The sequence below is a fragment of the Simochromis diagramma genome, unplaced genomic scaffold (genome assembly GCF_900408965.1).
Source record: "Simochromis diagramma unplaced genomic scaffold, fSimDia1.1 OVJJ01000610.1, whole genome shotgun sequence".
Classification (NCBI taxonomy): domain Eukaryota; kingdom Metazoa; phylum Chordata; class Actinopteri; order Cichliformes; family Cichlidae; genus Simochromis; species Simochromis diagramma.
The window spans coordinates 808858-828554 of record NW_024387063.1 but is presented as its reverse complement, the minus strand read 5'-3'; the positions used below and the strand labels follow the sequence as shown (position 1 = coordinate 828554).

At 41.5% G+C, this 19697-nt stretch overlaps 1 protein-coding gene across 1 annotated transcript; it reads right to left on the bottom strand.

Moving 5' to 3' along the window:
- Positions 1 to 5904: 5904 nt before the first annotated feature.
- LOC120742092 (lysosomal alpha-mannosidase-like) lies at positions 5905 to 18096 on the bottom strand. Its single transcript, XM_040045250.1, is given in 22 exon segments — positions 5905 to 6440; positions 7381 to 7483; positions 7625 to 7774; positions 8394 to 8501; positions 8503 to 8619; positions 8725 to 8805; positions 8916 to 9003; positions 9197 to 9298; positions 9763 to 9881; positions 10086 to 10178; positions 10181 to 10324; positions 11074 to 11157; positions 11323 to 11432; positions 11762 to 11840; positions 12336 to 12456; positions 12587 to 12786; positions 14082 to 14227; positions 14333 to 14465; positions 14898 to 15091; positions 15168 to 15341; positions 17092 to 17194; positions 17954 to 18096. Coding segments are annotated over 22 exon segments (2664 nt in total). The 5' UTR covers positions 18065 to 18096; the 3' UTR covers positions 5905 to 6336.
- Between the last annotated feature and the right edge of the window lie 1601 nt (positions 18097 to 19697).

The window sequence follows — 19697 nt, the reverse complement described above, 5'->3', positions numbered from 1 at the left end:
AAGAACACACAGGCTTGAAGCTGAAACAGGGATAAGCAAATATTGAAGCATAATGACTGACTGGGGAAGACAAAGGATGAAACAAGGAGAGGAACATGGAAACAGGTAAGGGAGACGAAACACAGAGACTAAGACATGGAGGGAGAGAGCAAGAGACACAGAGAGAGACACAAATAGGAAAACAATGGGCCATATCCATCCAATTAGATGGATATCGAATTAACAGAGATATGAGTGGTTAAACATATGCACAGGACATGACAGAGTCTCACAAGGTGAGACAGGCAAGAAATCATGAACCAGAAATATAAATAAACTCAGAGTCAGAAAAGGAACTAAACTCAAAGACCCATAAACGCTGTAACCAGAAGTGACACCTAGAAGGATGGCTTTCTAAGAAGAGGCGATGTTGCAAGAGATTCTGATTACTCTCAAGCAAGCAGTGCCATTGATGTTCAAATAATTTGATTATTAAAAATTCTCAATACAAATTAATTGCTTCGATGCTTATTTTATTGCACGAGTCTGTTATCTTCTTAATGTGTTAAAAGAAGTCAACGCGAGACCGGAAATGTAGGCTTTAGGATCATATATTAAAGCTGATGGAACAATAACATTGTTGGAAAACCATGCCATGGTCCCTGGGCTTTGAGAGGATTAATTTCTAGTTCTCTATTTGTCATTGTCCCTATGTCCTCGCCGATCCGACCTGCTATTTCTACCAGTCAACACCGGATTGTTGTATGACAAACACTGGTGAAACCCTGTTTCACAAGTTAAAGACCGTTTTGTTCTTTGGAAGATGTTCTCCTTTCTGTCCAGGAAACCTGCGAAGCAGTTTTTTTTTTTTATTAAGTTCATTTAAGTTAAACCAGGGGTAGGCAACTCCAGGCCTCGAGTGCTGGTGTCCTGCAGGTTTTAGATGTATCCTTGATCTAACACAGCTGATTTAAATGGCTAAATTACCTCCTGAACATGTCTTGAAGTTCTCCAGAGGCCTGGTAATGAAGTAATCATTTGATTCAGGTGTGTTGACCCAGGGTGAGCTCTAAACCTGCAGGACACTGGGCATCTAGGACTGGAGTTGCCTACCTTTGCTAAAAATGCTAACCGTCACCCATGACGGGTTAGGGCTTAAAGGTTTAAACCAATATTCCACACTCTGCTGCATCATCCATTTTGGGAGGACTGGCAGTAAAGGTCTAACAATGCCAGAAGAACTTAATCATCTGCACCGACACAAGGCCGAGAAACTCTTCCTGACAGCAATGGTCAAGCCACTGCAAGCCAAGACAATTTTAAGAAACTGAGGAGAGACCCCTTTGCATATAGGTATAGTAGGTTTTAGGAGCTCGGCCACATAATCTCTTCACTATTAGTGAATCACAGCCTCAATCGCATCAGCTGAATGTAACTGATCACCTGCCACAACAGCCAGTGTTACATCCTCTGATGCTCGGGACAGCAAAGTAATAACTCTCACTGTGTTCAGGTCTGAAGTCAGTGATGGTAAAGTTCTGTCCTGATGCTGTTGCTGAGTCCTCATTCTCCTTGTACCAGGTGTAATGAGTTAGCTGGTGGGTTAGCATCACTGTTACAAATCAGAGTCAATGAGGAAACCTGAACATATTATATTTAATTTATGCATTCTATCTAAATGTCTTTCACTTATTTTTTTTTAGACTTCACACTGAATGCTTGTGTTTTATTTTGTTTCTGTGTATATGAGTGTATATTCTTTGTAAAATAATATTAAACTTGCAAAAAAAGGGAAAATAAAACAAATATGTTTGAAATATGGATTTTCTACAGCCTTGATTTTACCAGAGTAATGATGAGATGGGTTTTGTCATCTTAACATCTATGCATTTCTCAGAGCAATTCATGAATATAACTTCCTCTTTTTCAATCACCAGTAATTTAAATCCACAAGACCCCTCGAAGAACATGTGGTTCACTAGCTAGGACCACATCCTCATTTAGATTTGAAAGCACTTCTAGTAGATATTGGTCGATGCAGTAAGCATGAATTGAGGCTGCAGTTTGAGGAAGGCCTCATAGGGGACTGGCAGCAGGGGCATGATAATGAGGACAAACAGCTTTGAGTGCTGGAGGCACACATATATGTTGCAGTACATCACATTCCACACACTGAGAATATTGTTGTATCCTTTTAAAAACAGAAAAGGATGTCTAGGTGAAAGAGAAGACATTTATTATATGGAAATGACCTGCCCATTCCTGATCCAGACATAGAAAAGGCAATCAGGCAGACAGCCTGATATTTCAGCTGTACCTGGGTATCATACTGTTGGCCCGCTGATGTTATCATATGCACCTTGAGATCTGAAAAACCTGAGATGGCAATTTATCCTCTTACATAAACACAAAGATTGTATTTAAAATGTAAGAATTATTTGAGATTCATTCATGGTTTTCTATGAATGTGAACTCTCTCAGGTTACTCATTGTCAAAATGAAGCCTTATTGAGTAAAATGGTAGACATCGTGATCTGTGCAGTCAGGCTGTTTTCAGATCCACAGATGCATAATGTTTTCCTTTAGTAAATCACATCTGAGTAGAAGTGTAGCCTTTATGACTCTGTACCACTGCAACACAGAGGAGATCAGAAAACACAATTAAAATGAAGAACTTAAACAGTTACCAAGACTACAGATAAAATGTGGGGAAGAATCTAAATTCTATCAAGTACAAAAACGTGAACAAAAAGTTCACTATTGTTAAGGAACTGAAACATCATGATTAGCATATACTAAAATAACTTGGTGTCAGGCACATCAATAACAACTCAAGTGTCTGACAGTGTCACCCTCCACCACCCGTGGGTGACTTCACTCAGCTAAATATAGCTGCAGTCAGACACAACTCTTCTACTCAACACACAAGTTTATATTTCTCAAGAGAAAATGATCTTGATGGTCTTGATGGAGCCACATTAGACATGATGGTGTTGGTGTCTGGTGTCTCTCCATCCTTCTCATCTGGGCTTTCTTCATTAACATTAAATACCTCTGTATGATATTCTGAACAAGCCTTGAGTTTAAGTTCCATTTTTGAGCTGCAACGGATGAAATATTTATTATAATATTTCACTACTCCGTAAAGGAAATTGGTACATTTTGTAGACTTGTTCAAAAATGCTGCAAAATCCTTCAGAGTCTTCAAAAAGATTTACACTCTGGTACAATCTTTGCAGACTGTGTCAGAACAAGGTTCAGCTTATGTCCATACCTGTGAGTTAATACTCTTTCTATTTTTTTTATTTTTTTTTACCTCCATATAGGTTGGATGTTATAACAAATATGCTATTATATCTTTGTGGAATCAGGTTGTATGCACAGTTGAATGTCTCTAGTATACATAATGCGTAATTAGTAATTGCTCTTCTGTCTTCACTGACCTCATCATTCAAAGCTGACATAAGCCTCCTTCACCAATTTACCGGATAGGTAACGAAGAATGATGGAGAGTTGAGCCTTGTTTGCAATGTCTGTTGTTTCATCAACCTCCACTGCCATAACCTGAGCTAAACTCACTTCCGCTTTTATGTTCTCCTTCAGAACATCTGCAGTAGTTTCAATTAAGTCATTTTGCATTTGTTTTGATGTGCCTGAAAAAACTGTTCATGGCTCGACACGCAGTGATGATCTTGATTAAACTTGTTTTTGGCCTTCTCTATGTTTTGTTATTTTGTCTTTATAGCTGGGCGGTAGGTTCAATGGTATAATGTTTCTTGTCTTCATGTAAAACATGAAAAAAAGTCTCAATGCAACTAGAACCATTAATGCACTCTATAGACTGAAAAATTAATAAATAAAAAATAGGATAATAGATATGCATTTTTTTTTTCAGTTTAGATCAGGGGTGTCAAACTCCAGTCCTCGAGGGTCAGCATCCTGCTTGTTTTTGAGATATCCCTGCCCTACCTGCTGCTGATTACCTGGATCAGGTGTGCTTTGCCAATAAGAAGCTACAAGGGTAGATTAGTTGGGAAACAAGCAGGACAGCGGCCCTGGAGGCCTGGAGTTCGACACCTGTGGTTTAGATTAACTGATTCTTTAAAGCCTGAGGTGGATAAGCAGTTGAGAACAGATGAAAGGATAATAAAGTGAGCACTGGGAATGAAAATCTGTAGCTGCAACACCAGAGGCCACAAGAGCACACTCAAACCTCATGATACTGACTCAAGACCACAAAGAAAATTCAATTTGTTTTATCTATTAAATCCATTACTTTTATCTTAAAATTCGCTTTCACTGAAAGTAGTCAGATGGCAGTAGTGGTTTTCGGTATATTTTCAATCACAAGTTAATAATAAGAAGAAGAATTTTCCAAGACCTACGACCTAAAATTTGGAAGTGAACTCTTTTAGCCAGTTATTGGAGATTATGTATCGGAATTTCAGGAGCAGGACCACGCCTCCAACAGTGACTCCCACCTGTTCCTAAAGTTGAAAGAATATTTGTCCAGAAGGTGATTGTGTGGCGCCAGCAAGCGGGTACGACATGGGCATTGTAAAACTGCCACAGCATCTGCAAAAATGCAGCGAGTGAAATGGGGATTATGTAGAAAAATAAATAATTCTTCAACCTTTAAAATGATGTAAATATTTCTAAAACCATAGGTGACCTTACTTTTGAGATTGCCCTCGTAGGAAAAAACCCCAAACCTTAAATACCCTGAATTAGTTTAGTTAAAGTAGTCCTGAGTTTCTCTTTGGAGAGAAAAAAAAAGCTGGGTTCATGTTCTTCCAGTGTTCTTCGTTTCTTGCACATGTTGCTCCTTCTATCATCTCCACTTATTTATTTTTTTATTCTCTTTTCTCTGGTTTCCTGTTAATCTTTCTCCTCATTTGTTCTCTCCTTCAGTGGTGGAATCTCTGCTGACCTGCAAGACAAGAGGAAAAAGTTCCAGAACAAGAGAAAGAACCAGATCACAGACTCTTCTCAGCTCAAGACCTTCCCCTGCAAGAAGTTCAAACAGGTCAGATTTACTAAACACAACCTAAATACACCATTTTTTTTAACATTAAAAACTCTTAAATAGCACTTTTACCTGCATCCCACTCAACTGAAGGTGAAGATGGTGACTAGCTGGTGAACATAGCATAACATTTTGGTAATGACTTGGTGGAGACCAAAATGATGCTGTTCTTGTGGCTGCTGGGCATTTAAAGCTAAGAGGCCATCTGTGCAAAAGGCTGCCCACCCCAGGCATGGTTCTGCTCAGAGGGGTTTTCTCACAAACTAGGAGTACGTGAAAAGGGTTTCTGCTTAACATTTAGAACTATGTTTGTGCACAGCACAGTAAAATGAGAGGAAGAGCAGAAAGCATCGTTACTGTTGCAGCAGCTGACAGAGTCGCTGCAGGTGAGGATCGCTTCAGCACGTCGGGTTCTTTATCATACTGTTGGCACACACAAGTCCCTCTGAATTAAAGGCAGGCAATTACCTAAATACTAATTAGTCCCGTAAAGTCTCGATATCCTGGGCGGAAAATGAAACGGCAGACTCGTGCTGACGAATTAGTCTTCTCCATAGGTTGCTTTGGCAGGTCGCCACACACTGCTGGTTTCCTGCCAGAGAAGCTGCACGCTGCCTCGGCAGCCACAGCCAAAACATACTGCTGGCTGTTCAGACGTTACTACATCAGAATCCAACAGCTTTCATGAGTATTTCTTTATTTTTGTCTTTCAGGGAAAAAACCCTTTTTGATCATCCGAGGCTTCACATCGCTGCGTGGTTGAAGACACGCTGGAGACAGCAGGCACAGATGACTGTCACTGGAAAAGGTCTGCAGCAGCAACAGCACAACATCTGTTCTGATGTCAGATTATCAGCAGTTAAATGCTGCTTCACTGATTATACACGAGGGCAGGACAGTAAGGAGGATTGATTTTTATTATTAGCTGCTTCTTGATAAGTAGAAAAATCTAAGTATACGCAACATGGCAGAAATGCAAAGATTATACTTTATTGCACATATCACTTTGTGGGAAACGATATTCTGTTACTGCAACAGCACAAAAACCCCCACAAATATAAATGTTCTCAAAAATGTAAAAAGGCAGCTTTAACAAATTCAATCTTATTCAGACATTCTGTATCAAAGGCTGAAGGCATCCTGAAATGACTTTTGCCCAGGTCAGTCCGGGCTACAGCTGTGATCCGATTTTAAGTCGTAGGCAGCCTGAATACAACTTCTCATTCATTTTTTCCCCTAAAAATCCTCACTTTATTAAATCAGCAACGTAAACAAGCCACAGGAATGTCAATATACGATAATTCATCCTATAAAATCTCATGTGTGATTGGCTATCTAAGGTTGACTTTGAGAAGGAACGTTCGGATCTCCATTGGCCTTAAGGTCACCTCCCACGTGGACGGGTCTTGAAATGTCTTCAGCAGCGGCTTTTCTCCTGGAAAACAGACACATTATGTGAGCACAACCACAAACGACACAAAGTGTTTTTAGTTGGTTAATCTTTAAACACATACATTACATTATGAAGCATATCAATCTGTTTATGACTCTTTATGGCTCCCTGCTGGCTTAATTAGCACCTGCAGGGAAACTGTTAAGTCGATGACTACAATCAGAGATTTAAAAGGCATCAGCAGATTTCTATCAGCCCAGCGCTCCTTCAGTGCATGGTCACCTGCCAGATGTTGAAAAATCCAGATGTTGCCAGTCTTTATATTACTATATAAAATATTATAAATAATGTAATGAAATTGTGACAACAGTAAACAAAGGCCAAAATCTGCAAATATCAGGGAATCCTCACTATGGAAGTGTGATTGAAGAGCAGTGTACTACAAAGCCAGAATAACGGATTACTGAATTATGTTAAGTGCAGTATATGTTTGCAAATAAGTTTCGTATTGAAGCCATACATTAAAAAAAAAACCACTGACTGAAGCGCAGACTGTGCACTTCATTGTCACTGGATTATAAATGTATCCAGTTGGTGATGCAGAAAATGTGTAAATGTTTATATACTTTATTTTGCTGCTGCTACATTTCTTTCACACAGCTGGAACTGCAGCTACGAGCGCACCGAACACGCATCATTTAATCTATTAAATTATTTTCACTTTGATCTGACAACAAACCAAAGTGATTTCCACAGAAGTTCATACCTGGTCTCTGAGATTTTACCACCGACCTCCAAAATGCACAAAGCTCAAAGCAGCTGAGTTGGAATCCATATTAAAATACGCCCGAGGAGACGACATTCATTGAAATTTAGCCAAATTTAAATCGAGTCAGACTGGAGAACACATCCAGCTTTGAATCTAGGGTGACGTTCAAAACTGCAGTGGTGAACTAACTGACACAACACTGGTGTCCTGTACCTTTCTCAGGAGTCCAGTCAAAACGTTTCATCTCATCTTTCCACTGATTGGCCGACAGGTTCAACTCAGCCACACCCAGAACCTCCAGAGTTGAAAACAGCTTCTGCACAGACAGGAAAGACGATGGGATTAGTTACAGCAAAACGACATTCCACTGGATTGCAAACGAGAAACGACTGAATGACAGATGATCGTACGGTCGCTTTGAGTGTAACAAGGTTTAAATTGTTTCTGAATGTCTGACCTGCAGGTTGACTGTGACTGGCTGAGAGCTCACTTTGCTCTCTGAGCTCTGGTACTGATGCTCCAGTCTCAGCAGCACTGAGTCTTCATCCCACTGACTGAGTGTCAGCAGGTGGACAGCAGGGGGCAGTGCAGCCAGGAGCCCTGAGAACTAAAAGACAAAGACCCCTCACTCACAGAAACCATGCCTTTAAAAAAAAAAAGATTATTTAATGTATTCCAACCACATTTTCTATAAAATTACTACATAAAGTTGATATGAATTTCGACCAATCACTGGCTCTGAAAACATGTCAGCAGCAGTTGCCGCTAAAGGCAACACAGCTTAGCTCAGTTCCCCTGAGAGCGAGTGAAACCATGTCTAAAAAATGCAAATATGTACACAGCAGGACAGAAATGGGTTATAACCAGCAGCATAGACAGTTGGAGACAATGACTCAAAACAAGCAGCAGACTCTCACAGGAACAGCCTGCAGTTTGTACAGTGCAGGTCACAGCACTGTACAAAGCTTTTCTTAAGCTTACACACAGGAGTTTAAGGTGTTTGAACAGGAACCTGCAAGATGGAGGCCAGCTGGTTCTTGCACTGCTAATATTTCAAACACAGATCACATCACCGTGACTTCTGAAACCCGATTAGTGAAGTGTGTTAATAACATGTCTTTAAAATACATGCAGTATTTGTACAAGTACTGTACGAATGTGCACGTGATTGGGTGAATGAGTAGAAAGGCGCTATACAAGTACCAATCCGTTTATCATTTACATACCTCCAGCTGAGTGTTTGGCTTCAGATCTCCATCAGTAAACGTAAGCAGCGGCTGCAACACCATCCCCTCTGCGAGGGGGCGGTGCGTGTCGGCAGCAGTCGGCGGGGGGATCGAGGGTGAGCAGGAGGCGGCCGCGGACCACCAGCCCGTCTGGGAAGATGCCAGAGATCTCGTTGAGAGGTTCACCAACACCACGGAAATCATCGTGGAGCAGCCGGCGGTGGAGCTGAGGGTGAGGAGGTTGGATAGAGAGACTTTAATAAGAACTCCTTGTGTGCGCTTAGATGGGGTCAACATGCTAATGGTGATGAGCTACGACTTTATGCCTCACCATGATCTCCAGTGAACCATTCTGGATGCTGCCTCCACCCTGAGAGCGATCCGTTACCACAGTGAGTTGGTCCACATCATCCTGAAGACACACAAGTGAAAGGAAAACATCACTTGTGATAATTCATAGAACTGACAGTCAATGCTCTTTGTTGCTTGTCTCTCCAAATGGAAGCTAACAAACACACAAACCTTGATATAAGCGCGAGAGTTGATTGGGTAGTAGTTTCCAGCAATGGGCTCTGACTGTTTCAGGTTCCAGGTGGGCCGGAAGTCTTTCCTGTTTGGGGGGGACGGGACACACACACTAAGTGTACGGAATTGGATTCTTTTAATGTAAAACTATCACATAACTGTACAGCCGTCTTACTTTGTATATAATCTGTAAAATACCAAAATCCAAAACAACTGCAACAACTTTAAAAGGTTAAAATGCATTTTCCATCATCAAAAAACAAAAAGCAAACTCTTACTTCCTCTGCAGAACTTCTCTGCCGTTGGAATCAGTGTAGAAATATTCAGAGGTTTTGATGCTGGTGTCCAGACGAGTGATCACCTCCTTCCCCAGGCTGTCACTAAAAGGTCAAGACAGCAAGTGTGACGTGGGTTAAAGGTGGGTGGTGTGGGGAGCATTTTGGCCAAGATTCCTCACTTTTCCTTGAATTTATTTCTCTTGCTCACAAATAAAAAAATTAATAAATGGCTAAAATAGACCTGAAATTATGAGCTAAAGCTATTCCCCAGTGGGTGTGCATGGAATCTTATGGTCTAAAATTCCCTCTTTCCATGTATTTATAATCTGACATGGGGAAAAAGATAACGGCGATCTAAGCCAATCACTTGCTATGATATGAGGAAATATTTAGAAGGGCAAAGCTCTGCCACAATATTGCCCCATATGAGGTTTTTCTCCCCTGAAAGATCAGTTGACATTAAGGCACTGAGCTTTTAGAAAGGTTGAAGAGAACAGAAATTTCAACAACCACTTATCTCTAAAAACATCTCCATTACATATGTAGTGTGCACGTGTTAAACTCACTCTATCGGCACAGGTCCCACAGTCCACTCGAGCTCCAGAGCTCTGCTGTCAGCATAGAGACGAACCACCTGAGACACCCAGGGAGCAAACCACTGCCTCACCTCCTGCACCACTGACGTCTGAGGATGAGAGCATTGCAGTACAAAATTAGACGCTGCATATTAGCCTCTAAACAGGGAGGTAAAACATGTCGGCACGTTCATTCTGACACCCACACATATAAAATGACAGCAGCCTATAATTTAGAAGTAAACTGAATAACAGTGTAAAAACAAAGCTTTGCTATGAGGAATCTACGTCTGGATACGAGCAAACATCTCTACCTTAATGATCTCCGTCTTGGCCGTCCGGCTGATGATGAAAGGTGTGGAAGAGTTGGGTCTGAAGATGTAGGCTCCAGAAGGCTGCTTGCTCTCTCATACTTGCTGCTGGCACACATACTGACCTGGCAGTCCACCGCTTTGCCACTAGCATCTGACACGCTGTACACTGTTCCATTGACCGGCAGCTTGACGGGCCAAGTGACGGGCCGAGCGAGAGGGTTGTACACATTGACTGAGAACTGAATGACAGACAAAAAGACAAGCGAGAGAAAGGCAGCGTGAGCATTCAGTCTTATCTGTAATTACACAGAATGTATTTACAATAACTGTAGCCCAGGTTTTTTAGGCTGTACACCTTGAATACACTGTTTGTTCCGAGGATAAATCTCAGAGGGTCAGAGTGTTCAGAATTACATTTAAGATGACATAATATGGTTTTTTTTATTATGTTACTGATGGATGGTTGTTTAACATGGTTTAAATGACAGGATCAGTACATGTACAAGTAAGACTTATGAGCAAAACCTTCAGATTTTAAATGCTCACTTTCAGACAGGATAGTGACTCGGGCACGCAGCTGCGACTCTACCCGCTTGCTGTTCAAATGTCTTGATGCATCCTCAGTCATCCAGGTAAGGAACTCTTAAAAATTAATTCTATTCATCTGGACGTAGAGTTTTCAGTGGGACAAACATTTCGTCACTCATCCAAGTGACTTCTTTCATTTCAGCTGACCGCAGGTTTCACTGATCACATTAACTGGGTGGACCATCACATTAGGTTCACCTGGGAGGTTATGGCAGGTTAGCCTTCTTAGACTGTGAGATTTACACCAGTAAAGGGGGACATTTAAAGTTGATGTGCACTGTAAACAAATGCTCACGGGTGAGTATTTAAGGTTTGACTCTCATCATCCACTGGAGCACAAACTGGGTGTCATCAGGACGCTACAACAGACACAGCGGCCAGGGAAGTAGAAGAACATCACATCATGAAGGCTGTTGAGGTTATCACAGTAGATTCGCTCAGCAGACAAGCCGCTGAGAGCAGCCAGACTGTTACTGACTAAAACCTGAAAGAGAGACAACAGTTAGACAAGAAACCTGTGCAAGAAAGTTTGGACTGAAGAACACTTTCTGCTAAAGACATGATAATATATTTTCCTGTACAGAAAATGACAAATTTAGCACAAGTAACTTCTGTTGGGTAAGATAATGTACTGTGAAGCCTGGAGTACCTGACAGTGTTGCCAGCCGTTAGCAAGCTTCCTGGCGTAATCATTTGCTACGTGTTGCTTTTCTGTGCCCGACACAGCGTCATGGTGCTGAGCCACAGCCATGGCTTTCTCTACCAACGAAAGCAGCCGTCACTCAATCTCTTGTCTGACATCCAATTGGTCTTAGTAACACAAATACAACTTTTAAAAGGTATCCATATTCTCTACCGGTTCACCAATTCACAGTTGTGGGGAGGCTGGAGCCCATCCCAGCTCTCCTAGATCCTGGACAGGTCCATCACAGGAGTAGCACTTGAAGACAGCCAACCATTTATGGTCATGCTATTACATGTTAACCTAATACGCAAGTATTTAGACTGTGGCAGGAAGCCAGAGTACCTACAGTATGCCTATGCAGAACCCACTAAGAAGACACAAAAAAGATTAAATCAAATCTTACTCATGGTCTGGCTTTCACCTTCCCCAAAGGGTCCTTTCCTGGAAGCTGGACCACCAAATACCTCCAGCTGGTTACAAGTCTATTAAGAGGGAAAAAATGTAAACACAATTTAAAAAGTCACACAGGTATAAATTTTCCACCATTAAACCTATATTTCCACATCTTAAGGTAGTTCTATAGACGCAGGATACCAGTGATAGCTTTATTAAGTGCCAGCTAACAGTGTGCTTCATGCTATATATTAGCATTTATTTGCTTACAGTTCATGTTAGGAGTTAGATAAACTTTGTTTTCACAGAACAAAATTTAAAGCTTGTTAGTGTAATGTGACAATGTTATACTTATCTAGCATATGTCATGCTAACATTCTTAAAGTTTGAATGTTAGCATGCTAACTACCATCTACACTAAAACAATTAAATTTTTCTGAAAGCTCTAAAGTTGTGGGACAGGACTTACAGTTACAGAGGTAATTATAGAAAAGCAGAAGTTTGAATGTTGTGATGTCGTCGACACAAAGTGTAATGCCGAGCACACTGTAAAATCGCCCCGCACAAAGTAAATCTCAGAGTACCTGCAGGTTGCTGTTGCTGATCCTCTCATATCGCTTCAGCGCTGGTCTGCTTGTAAAGTAGCCAGTCCAGAAATCATGAGCGTCGTCTGCATAGGGGAAGAAATCATCTGTCTTCAATGGCCTGGATAGAAAACCAATGGATTTAGCTGACATTAAAATGCACAAGACGACACTTTTTACAATAGAGTTTAACACCAACAGTGCTGCTAGAACAAGAAAACATTATCCTGCCCCTTTAAAGTTCACAGTACCAGGTGAGGTTTGCTCGGTGCAGCTCCTGCAGGTAACAGGACGGTGTAGAGTAGAGCACGTTGACTTTGCTGCCATTTGCCTGCCGGGCATTTACATAGTGGATCAGCTTGTCCAGGTTCTTGTACCACAGGTTGGCATTCTCATATTGAAAGTCTGAGCCCATGGTCATGATGATGTGGTTGGTCTTATAGACCGTAGACTAAAAAAGGAAGAGGAAATAATGCTTAACAGATTAAACTAAACAAAAAGGAAGAAAAGGGAAGAGTGAAATTAAACAATTCACACATCTCTTCAATCACACACACCTCACACTATTCAAAGCACATTTATATGATGGCTAAAGTGGTGAATGTGGATTATTAAAGGAGGACATTGCATTACACTATCTGTAGATGTCTTTATTATTGTGATTGTGATGGACCGAGTTGAAAAACAGGAGGAGCCCAGGAATTATTAGAAAAATATAGTTTCCATTTATTTAACCCCCAAAAATTATATTTACAAGACTAATAAATGTTGAGCTCATAAAAGAGGTCAAAGAAACAAAACTGAACTGAACTCAGGCAAAGACTGCAACCTTAAACCAATTGACTGCCCAAACATACATAATTGACCTAAACATGAAATGACATACAAGGGTATATATAATGGCTGATCAGACCATTGTGACACATGAGGGGTAACAAACAAAACACAATCATAAATCACAAACGATGCAGTACAATCTAGTTTGTTAATAAACTAAACACTAAAGAAGAAAATCAAAAAACCCCATTAAACCCTAAACTCAAATATTTAATTAAATACAAATACTTTGTTTTTAAAGTAAAGAAAACACACATTCCCCCTTCAGCAGGAAGTGGTGGTGTGGTCCAATTATCTTCCTTCATATTTAATGGTTTCAAACCCTGGCTACCATCTTTTGTCCAGCAACTCCCAGGGATGATGGCAGGTAAGAAATAAAAAGACAAAAGTTAGTCAGAAAGCAAAGAAATGAAGTAGTATGAATACATAAACTAAATGTGCGTGCTTACAAATAGAACAAATGTATCCAAACCAATCAATGAAGTTATTGGCAACTAAAATGTATTACTATGTTCAAATGAAGAATGAAAATACAAAAGTTACCGACTTTAGAGTGTGGCCACGGGTTTGGCCATCACAGTGATCATGACAGGTTCATAAAATAAAACCAGACAGGTTGAGAAAAGATTTATGGGGACCTGCATGAAGATATGCTGACATTACTTGAAACAAGAGGTTCCTACTGAAATTTTACATGTCATGTTAGCTAGTCACAGCTGTATATGGGCTGGGATAAAAAGCACAGCATCCCTTCTGCTTCCTCTTTTTCTAAATCAGAAAGCGTTATTTGATGTCTTTTGATTTAACATGAGCATTTTTTTCGTAGTGTTAGTTAAACATGCGGTGTTAAGAACACCACGTGACTGATAAATCAGTGTCTCTGTGCGCCAGTGTGGATTTGTGTCCAACCTGACTGTTGGCGATGACGAGGAAGCGTCCCACCACATCATCAACATTATAGTCTTCAAGATCAGGATCATCTCTGATAGGTGGGTCACTGCAGAGCTGGTCCCAGCAGAAGCCCTCAGGAGGGTTGTAGCCATTAGGAAGGATCCCTGTTGGTTAACGGGGGCAAGCGGTTAAAAAATAATGTGACACCGTCCTGTTGCTGAGTCCAGAAGTCATTAACATAAAGGGGTGAAGAAAGAAACTTTGCATACCAGTAAAGAGGTCAGCCATTGGAGGAGTGAGGCTGTCGGAGGCTCTCCATAGAAGCTCCTGCTCCTCATTCCTCATCCTGCGAGCCCGGTCTTGATAGTCTAGACGACCAAAGAAGAAGCCATCGAATCCCATCTGCAGCAAAAGACAGACAGTTAATGGTTAAAGGAAAGTCAAATGGAAAGCCAGTGAACTAAATTGTGCCTTCATGTAATAATGCAGCATTCTGGAAATAAGCCCATTTGATTCATTGCAGAGCAGCAAATCTGATAATGACGATACAGCCAAAAATTTGTAATGAGAAAACTGAGAGTCTTTCTCGACGTGAGTGCTACCTTCTAAATCTAATTAGCCTCAACTCTCTTCTCTGATAAATTCTCCCATTTTAAGTCTCACTAGAAATCAGGCCTTCCTTAAGGTGACCAATTATGCTCATCCTTCTATTCTGCCCTATACTGCTGATATTAAACATGGCCAACGTTTGAAAGTGTGACAGTGAATGAGCTGAGCAATTCTGAAGTGTGACTCGTGCAAAACTCGAAGAATAAACATAAAGAGCTATGCTACCTGTGCAAACGTGGAGGCGTGTTCCCGGGCATGGCCAAAGGGGTCGATGTGCCAGGCGACGCGGGGACGGCCACAGGCTCCAAAAGTCTCATTAAGGAACCTCAGACCAATGGTCATCTGGTCAATGACGGCGCTGTAGTGTGTGGCAGCCTCGTCGCTCATACACCAACCACCATTCACAAATTCCAGACGGCCTGCGGGAGGAGCAGCTTTTGGTAAGGATGCACTGAAACACTTAACGCAGCTGGATAGTACTGAATGGGTATTTACCTTCATTAACCAGCTGTTTGACTGTCTGCTGCATGCTGGAGCTCTGACTCTTCCACCAGCGGTAGAAAAAGGCCGTCTCCACATAGATGAACCTCCTATCTGGATTCTTCAACAACTGATCCACAACTGAGTCCAGGATGTACTGAACACCAGCGTGCTGGATGTCATTACGATCTACGCACACAAATGTGCACAGATTTAGGACAAAAGAGACGTTATTTTGTAACACAGAAGTCAATGCTTCAAGAAGTGGTCAGAATTTAGTTGCTGTGTGTCACAGTTTGAAAAATATTTATTTACACTAACGTATCTTAACAGCAAGAAAGTATATGTGCTCATCTGCATTCATGCATATGCCCAAACAAACCACCCTCAGTGCAGATGAGTTCTGCTTACATATTAACCCAGACTGGAAATCAATATCAGATGATGGTCACCTGCACAACACCTGGCCTTACAACTTACTATAAACAACATGTGACATTAAAATATGCAAGCTCGACAATCAATTGCACTAAAAGCATAAAACTCTAAAGCAATGAAGAAGTAAACTGTTGCAGTAAACAGTACATTATGAGGCAGCGTGAAATACACGACAGAGAATAAAATGAAACGAAGGTGTTTTAATATCGTCTTCTGATACATTTCAACAGTGGCTCGGGCCACTTCGGGGGTGGGGTGCCCTCGGCCTCTCGACCTGGGGCTCGGTCACTCTGGCGCAGCTGGCTGCCGGCGGAGCTCCCGGGCACGTCACTGCAACCCCCCCCCCGGCTTCTGCTCCACAGCTGCTGAGTGACCCCTCATCTGGGACTCTCCTCAGCTCTTTCTGGGACAGTGGCACAGCTGCCCCTCTGTTGGTCTTCCTTGGTCTCTTGTGCTCTGAGGGCCTCTGAATGTCTGGAGTCTTGATCTCCTCCATACCTGCTTCATGCCCTGGAGGACGGGGCTGTGGCCCCCCCACACCCTCTAGCAGATCATTACATGAAGGAACCTTTTAAAAACAAGTGCGCTCATGCTCACAGGTGTACACACGGGTGCTCACACCCACAAACTACACCCTTTTTGGCTCCTACCTTAAAGCACACTGTGTGCTGTCGATCTTACGTGCTGCACAATAATTGTTTAACATTTAGTATTTACTGTTACATTCCCATAGATCATCGTGATGTTGTTTATTCTATTGCTCTAGTCTTCTTCTGCTTGTTTTCTTTTTTCTTTCTCAACAGGTGATCCAGGAAAAGAAAAAGAGAAAAAAAAAGGTGATGAAGCAGATTTTCATTGTCTTTTCTCTCTATCTCTTTTCTCCTTTCTTTTTCTTTCCCTTTCCTTCTGTTAACTTTCTTCTGAACTTTTCTTCTTGTTTTTCTTTCCCGTCCCCGAGTCCAGTCTGGCCTGATTACAATATCTTAGAATAAAAATAACTAATAAAGATCAAATAAACTATGACAATCAAGTGGGCCAGTATAGCAAAAGGCCCACTTGGGAAAGTAAATCTGTTGGGCATTTTTCTTGGCCTTCAGACAATAATTCTGATTGCTACAGTGCCAGACAGGACACAAAAAAAAGAAAAAAAAAGATACATTTCCACATTTCGCACAGCCCCAACAACAGACAGTGGTTCGAACATGAGTGATGGCTGTCACTCCAGTTCACATTCAAATCAAATCCAGAGGTCATGTGAATGAACCACCATTAAAACACATCATAGGGCTTTAAAGCAGGAGGATAACGCTGCTGGTCACAAGACCCACAATCAGTTGTAGCGGCAATCAGGAAGATATTTAGTACCAGTCAATAGAGCAGATTAACTTGCATCAGCAGAACTACTAGAGTAAATAGAAACATATGCAAACATTTGACAGAGTAAACACAGAGCAGGAGGTTGGCTAATAGCTTCACAGTGTTCTGTATGTGTCACACTGACCTCCATAGAAGTACTGGTCCACGGTCTTGAGCCAGCCAACGTCATCATGTGTGTGCGGGACCAGGTGGACATTCAACATGCCCGGCTTGGTGGCATGACATGACTGCACACAGACACACACTCTATGAATACAGCTGTACTGCTCTGTCGGAAGAGTCATAATGTTGACAAATATTCACTCCAAAAAGTGATCGTCTGCCAAAAACTGATTTCTGGTATTTACCAAAAAAGGATTGCTCGTATTTAAACTGCTATACATAACTTGTTAGTCTATAATATGTGAAACCTATATCAAATGTATCCCTCATGAATGATACAAGTCATCTTGAGCCACAAACAACATTCCTGTAACAAAGTAGAAGCTGCAATCAGTTTTTGGCAGTGACTTTTATATATCCTTTATTTATGCAGTTAAAAAAAGCTTGTTGACATTAAAAATGTGTTTTTAAGAAGAATCTGGCCAAGAAGACAGCAAATATTGCAAGAAATCTAACAATAGTTCTGTAAACATATTTTAAGTGGACAAAAAGGATGGATTTGGTTGTAATGTAAGTGCAATAAGGCAGAGTTGAAAAAGATGTAACTTTAAAATGTTATATCTAACCCCTTTGTAAAGCCTGTTGACCAAAGTCTATTTGCCAACATAGGTAAAGACATTCCACATAAAAACACAGGTAAACATTGGAAATCAGTTTTTGGCAGGCGGACACTTTTTTGGCACAACACCAGCACTTCCTTGTATGTGAGCAGTCATGTGAGTGAAACAGAAAGTAGCCCTAACAGCTCCACTGAGCTTTTTGACATGTACCTTAACCCTAACACATGTAAATAAAATACAAAAGCGCGACATAAAGTAGCTAACCTCGTATCCGCAGGTTGGAACGTCTGTTTTCTTCTCGCCGAGAGGAAAACTTAAAACCACGCTGAGGATAAACAGGAGAGCTGTAGCCAGCTGCTGCGACCTGCCCGCCATGTTGGAAAACAACCCGAAAATCAACCCGAAAATCATGTGACATCTGTTTATGTTGAGGTGGGTCACGTGACCGTCACCCTGTCTACCGCATGGCTGTGGAAGCTGCTGGATGGATATATATATATATTAGGGGTGCAACGATACACAAAATTCACGGTTCGGTTCGGTTCGATACTTTGGTGTCACGGTTCGATATTTTTTCGATACAAAAAAATGTTCATGCATTTTTAATTTGTCATTTATTAAAATTATAAATATATATTTTAACTCAAAAGTACAATTTTTAAATTTAACCCTAACCCTTGTGCGTGTTTTTTATTTTGACAGCGAATGCGCACCTGCGGACCACTTATGTGTAGCCCTGGTTATTTAGCTCGTCATATTGCAGCCACAGAAATTCTTTTGTCCATGAAACCATAAAGCTGCACTTTCTTTTTGCCTTATAGTCTGATTTGTCATAACTCCGTTTTGTGGTAAGCTTTTCTTTGGCTGTCACTTCTTCACCCTGACCTGTCTTATTTGGCTCAGCAGAACTGAAATGCTTTTACACGCTCACTCACATAAGCTCAGCGATTCTCTGCGTGATCAACCTCTCACATGTTTAAGCTTGCTGCGGGAGATTTCACTTGTCATGTTTGCATAGTAAGCTAACGATTAATAAGACGATGTCAGAGGAATTGGTGCACAAATTATCATCACTCACAGATCAGTGCTGTCGCTCTCTATACACAGTTCGCACGATTGCAAAGTGAAAGCAAAAAAACAAGCGCAAATTCAAACGCGACTTCAATATGTCACATATTGACAGTGGCTCACCGATGCCAATGACATAATTACCCAGCTACATTTCTGAAAGAATGCAAAAGCACTGACATATATTTTTCCTACAATAGCCCGACGGGCAGGGCAGAGATAGATTTTGGTAGCCCGACTGAAAAAATCGCTAGCTCCGGGACGTCGGGCTAGCGATATTGCAAGCCCTGTATCTGATTGAGGAATCACTCATCTTTGGAAAAGAGAGTTTATTACAGAGAAATGTCTCTTTCCAAAATAAAAGCTATACTATCCGCTTCTTCTGGGCTATATTCTCAGCAGCATAAGGAGAATCATGTGCTAACAGCTGTCTAAATGACTCGGCTAAAGTTAGTAGCATGCTTGTTGTTTTTGTCTTTGCACTAGGATGATGTCGGCGTAAATGTGCAGTCATATTCGTTGTGTTCCCACTAGTGCTTTCAGGTTAATCTCGTTGAAATGACCTTAACGCCACAACACGGCAAATCTCCGTTAACGAGCTACCGCCGATCGCCCCGTGCATGGGGCTAGACGGCCAACACGTTAACGAGCTAACTGCGCTAACACACTAGTTCCCACCCATGTAATTGAGCATTGCGTGGCACATCCAACATACTGTTTTACTTTAGTCCATGATGCGCTTACCTTCAGGGTCATACGTCACATGAAAACCAAAATAATTCCAAATGCCAGATCTGAATGAGGGTGGGGGAGGTCCATGTTGCAAGGAGAGCTGAACTTCTGTCTTGCTAGCTTGCCCTGCGCTCTTCCTTCTGACGATGCTGTCTGTGTTGAGCGCTCAGTGGATCTGCGCTCGACAGTGCAGCCTAGGCGGAGTAGT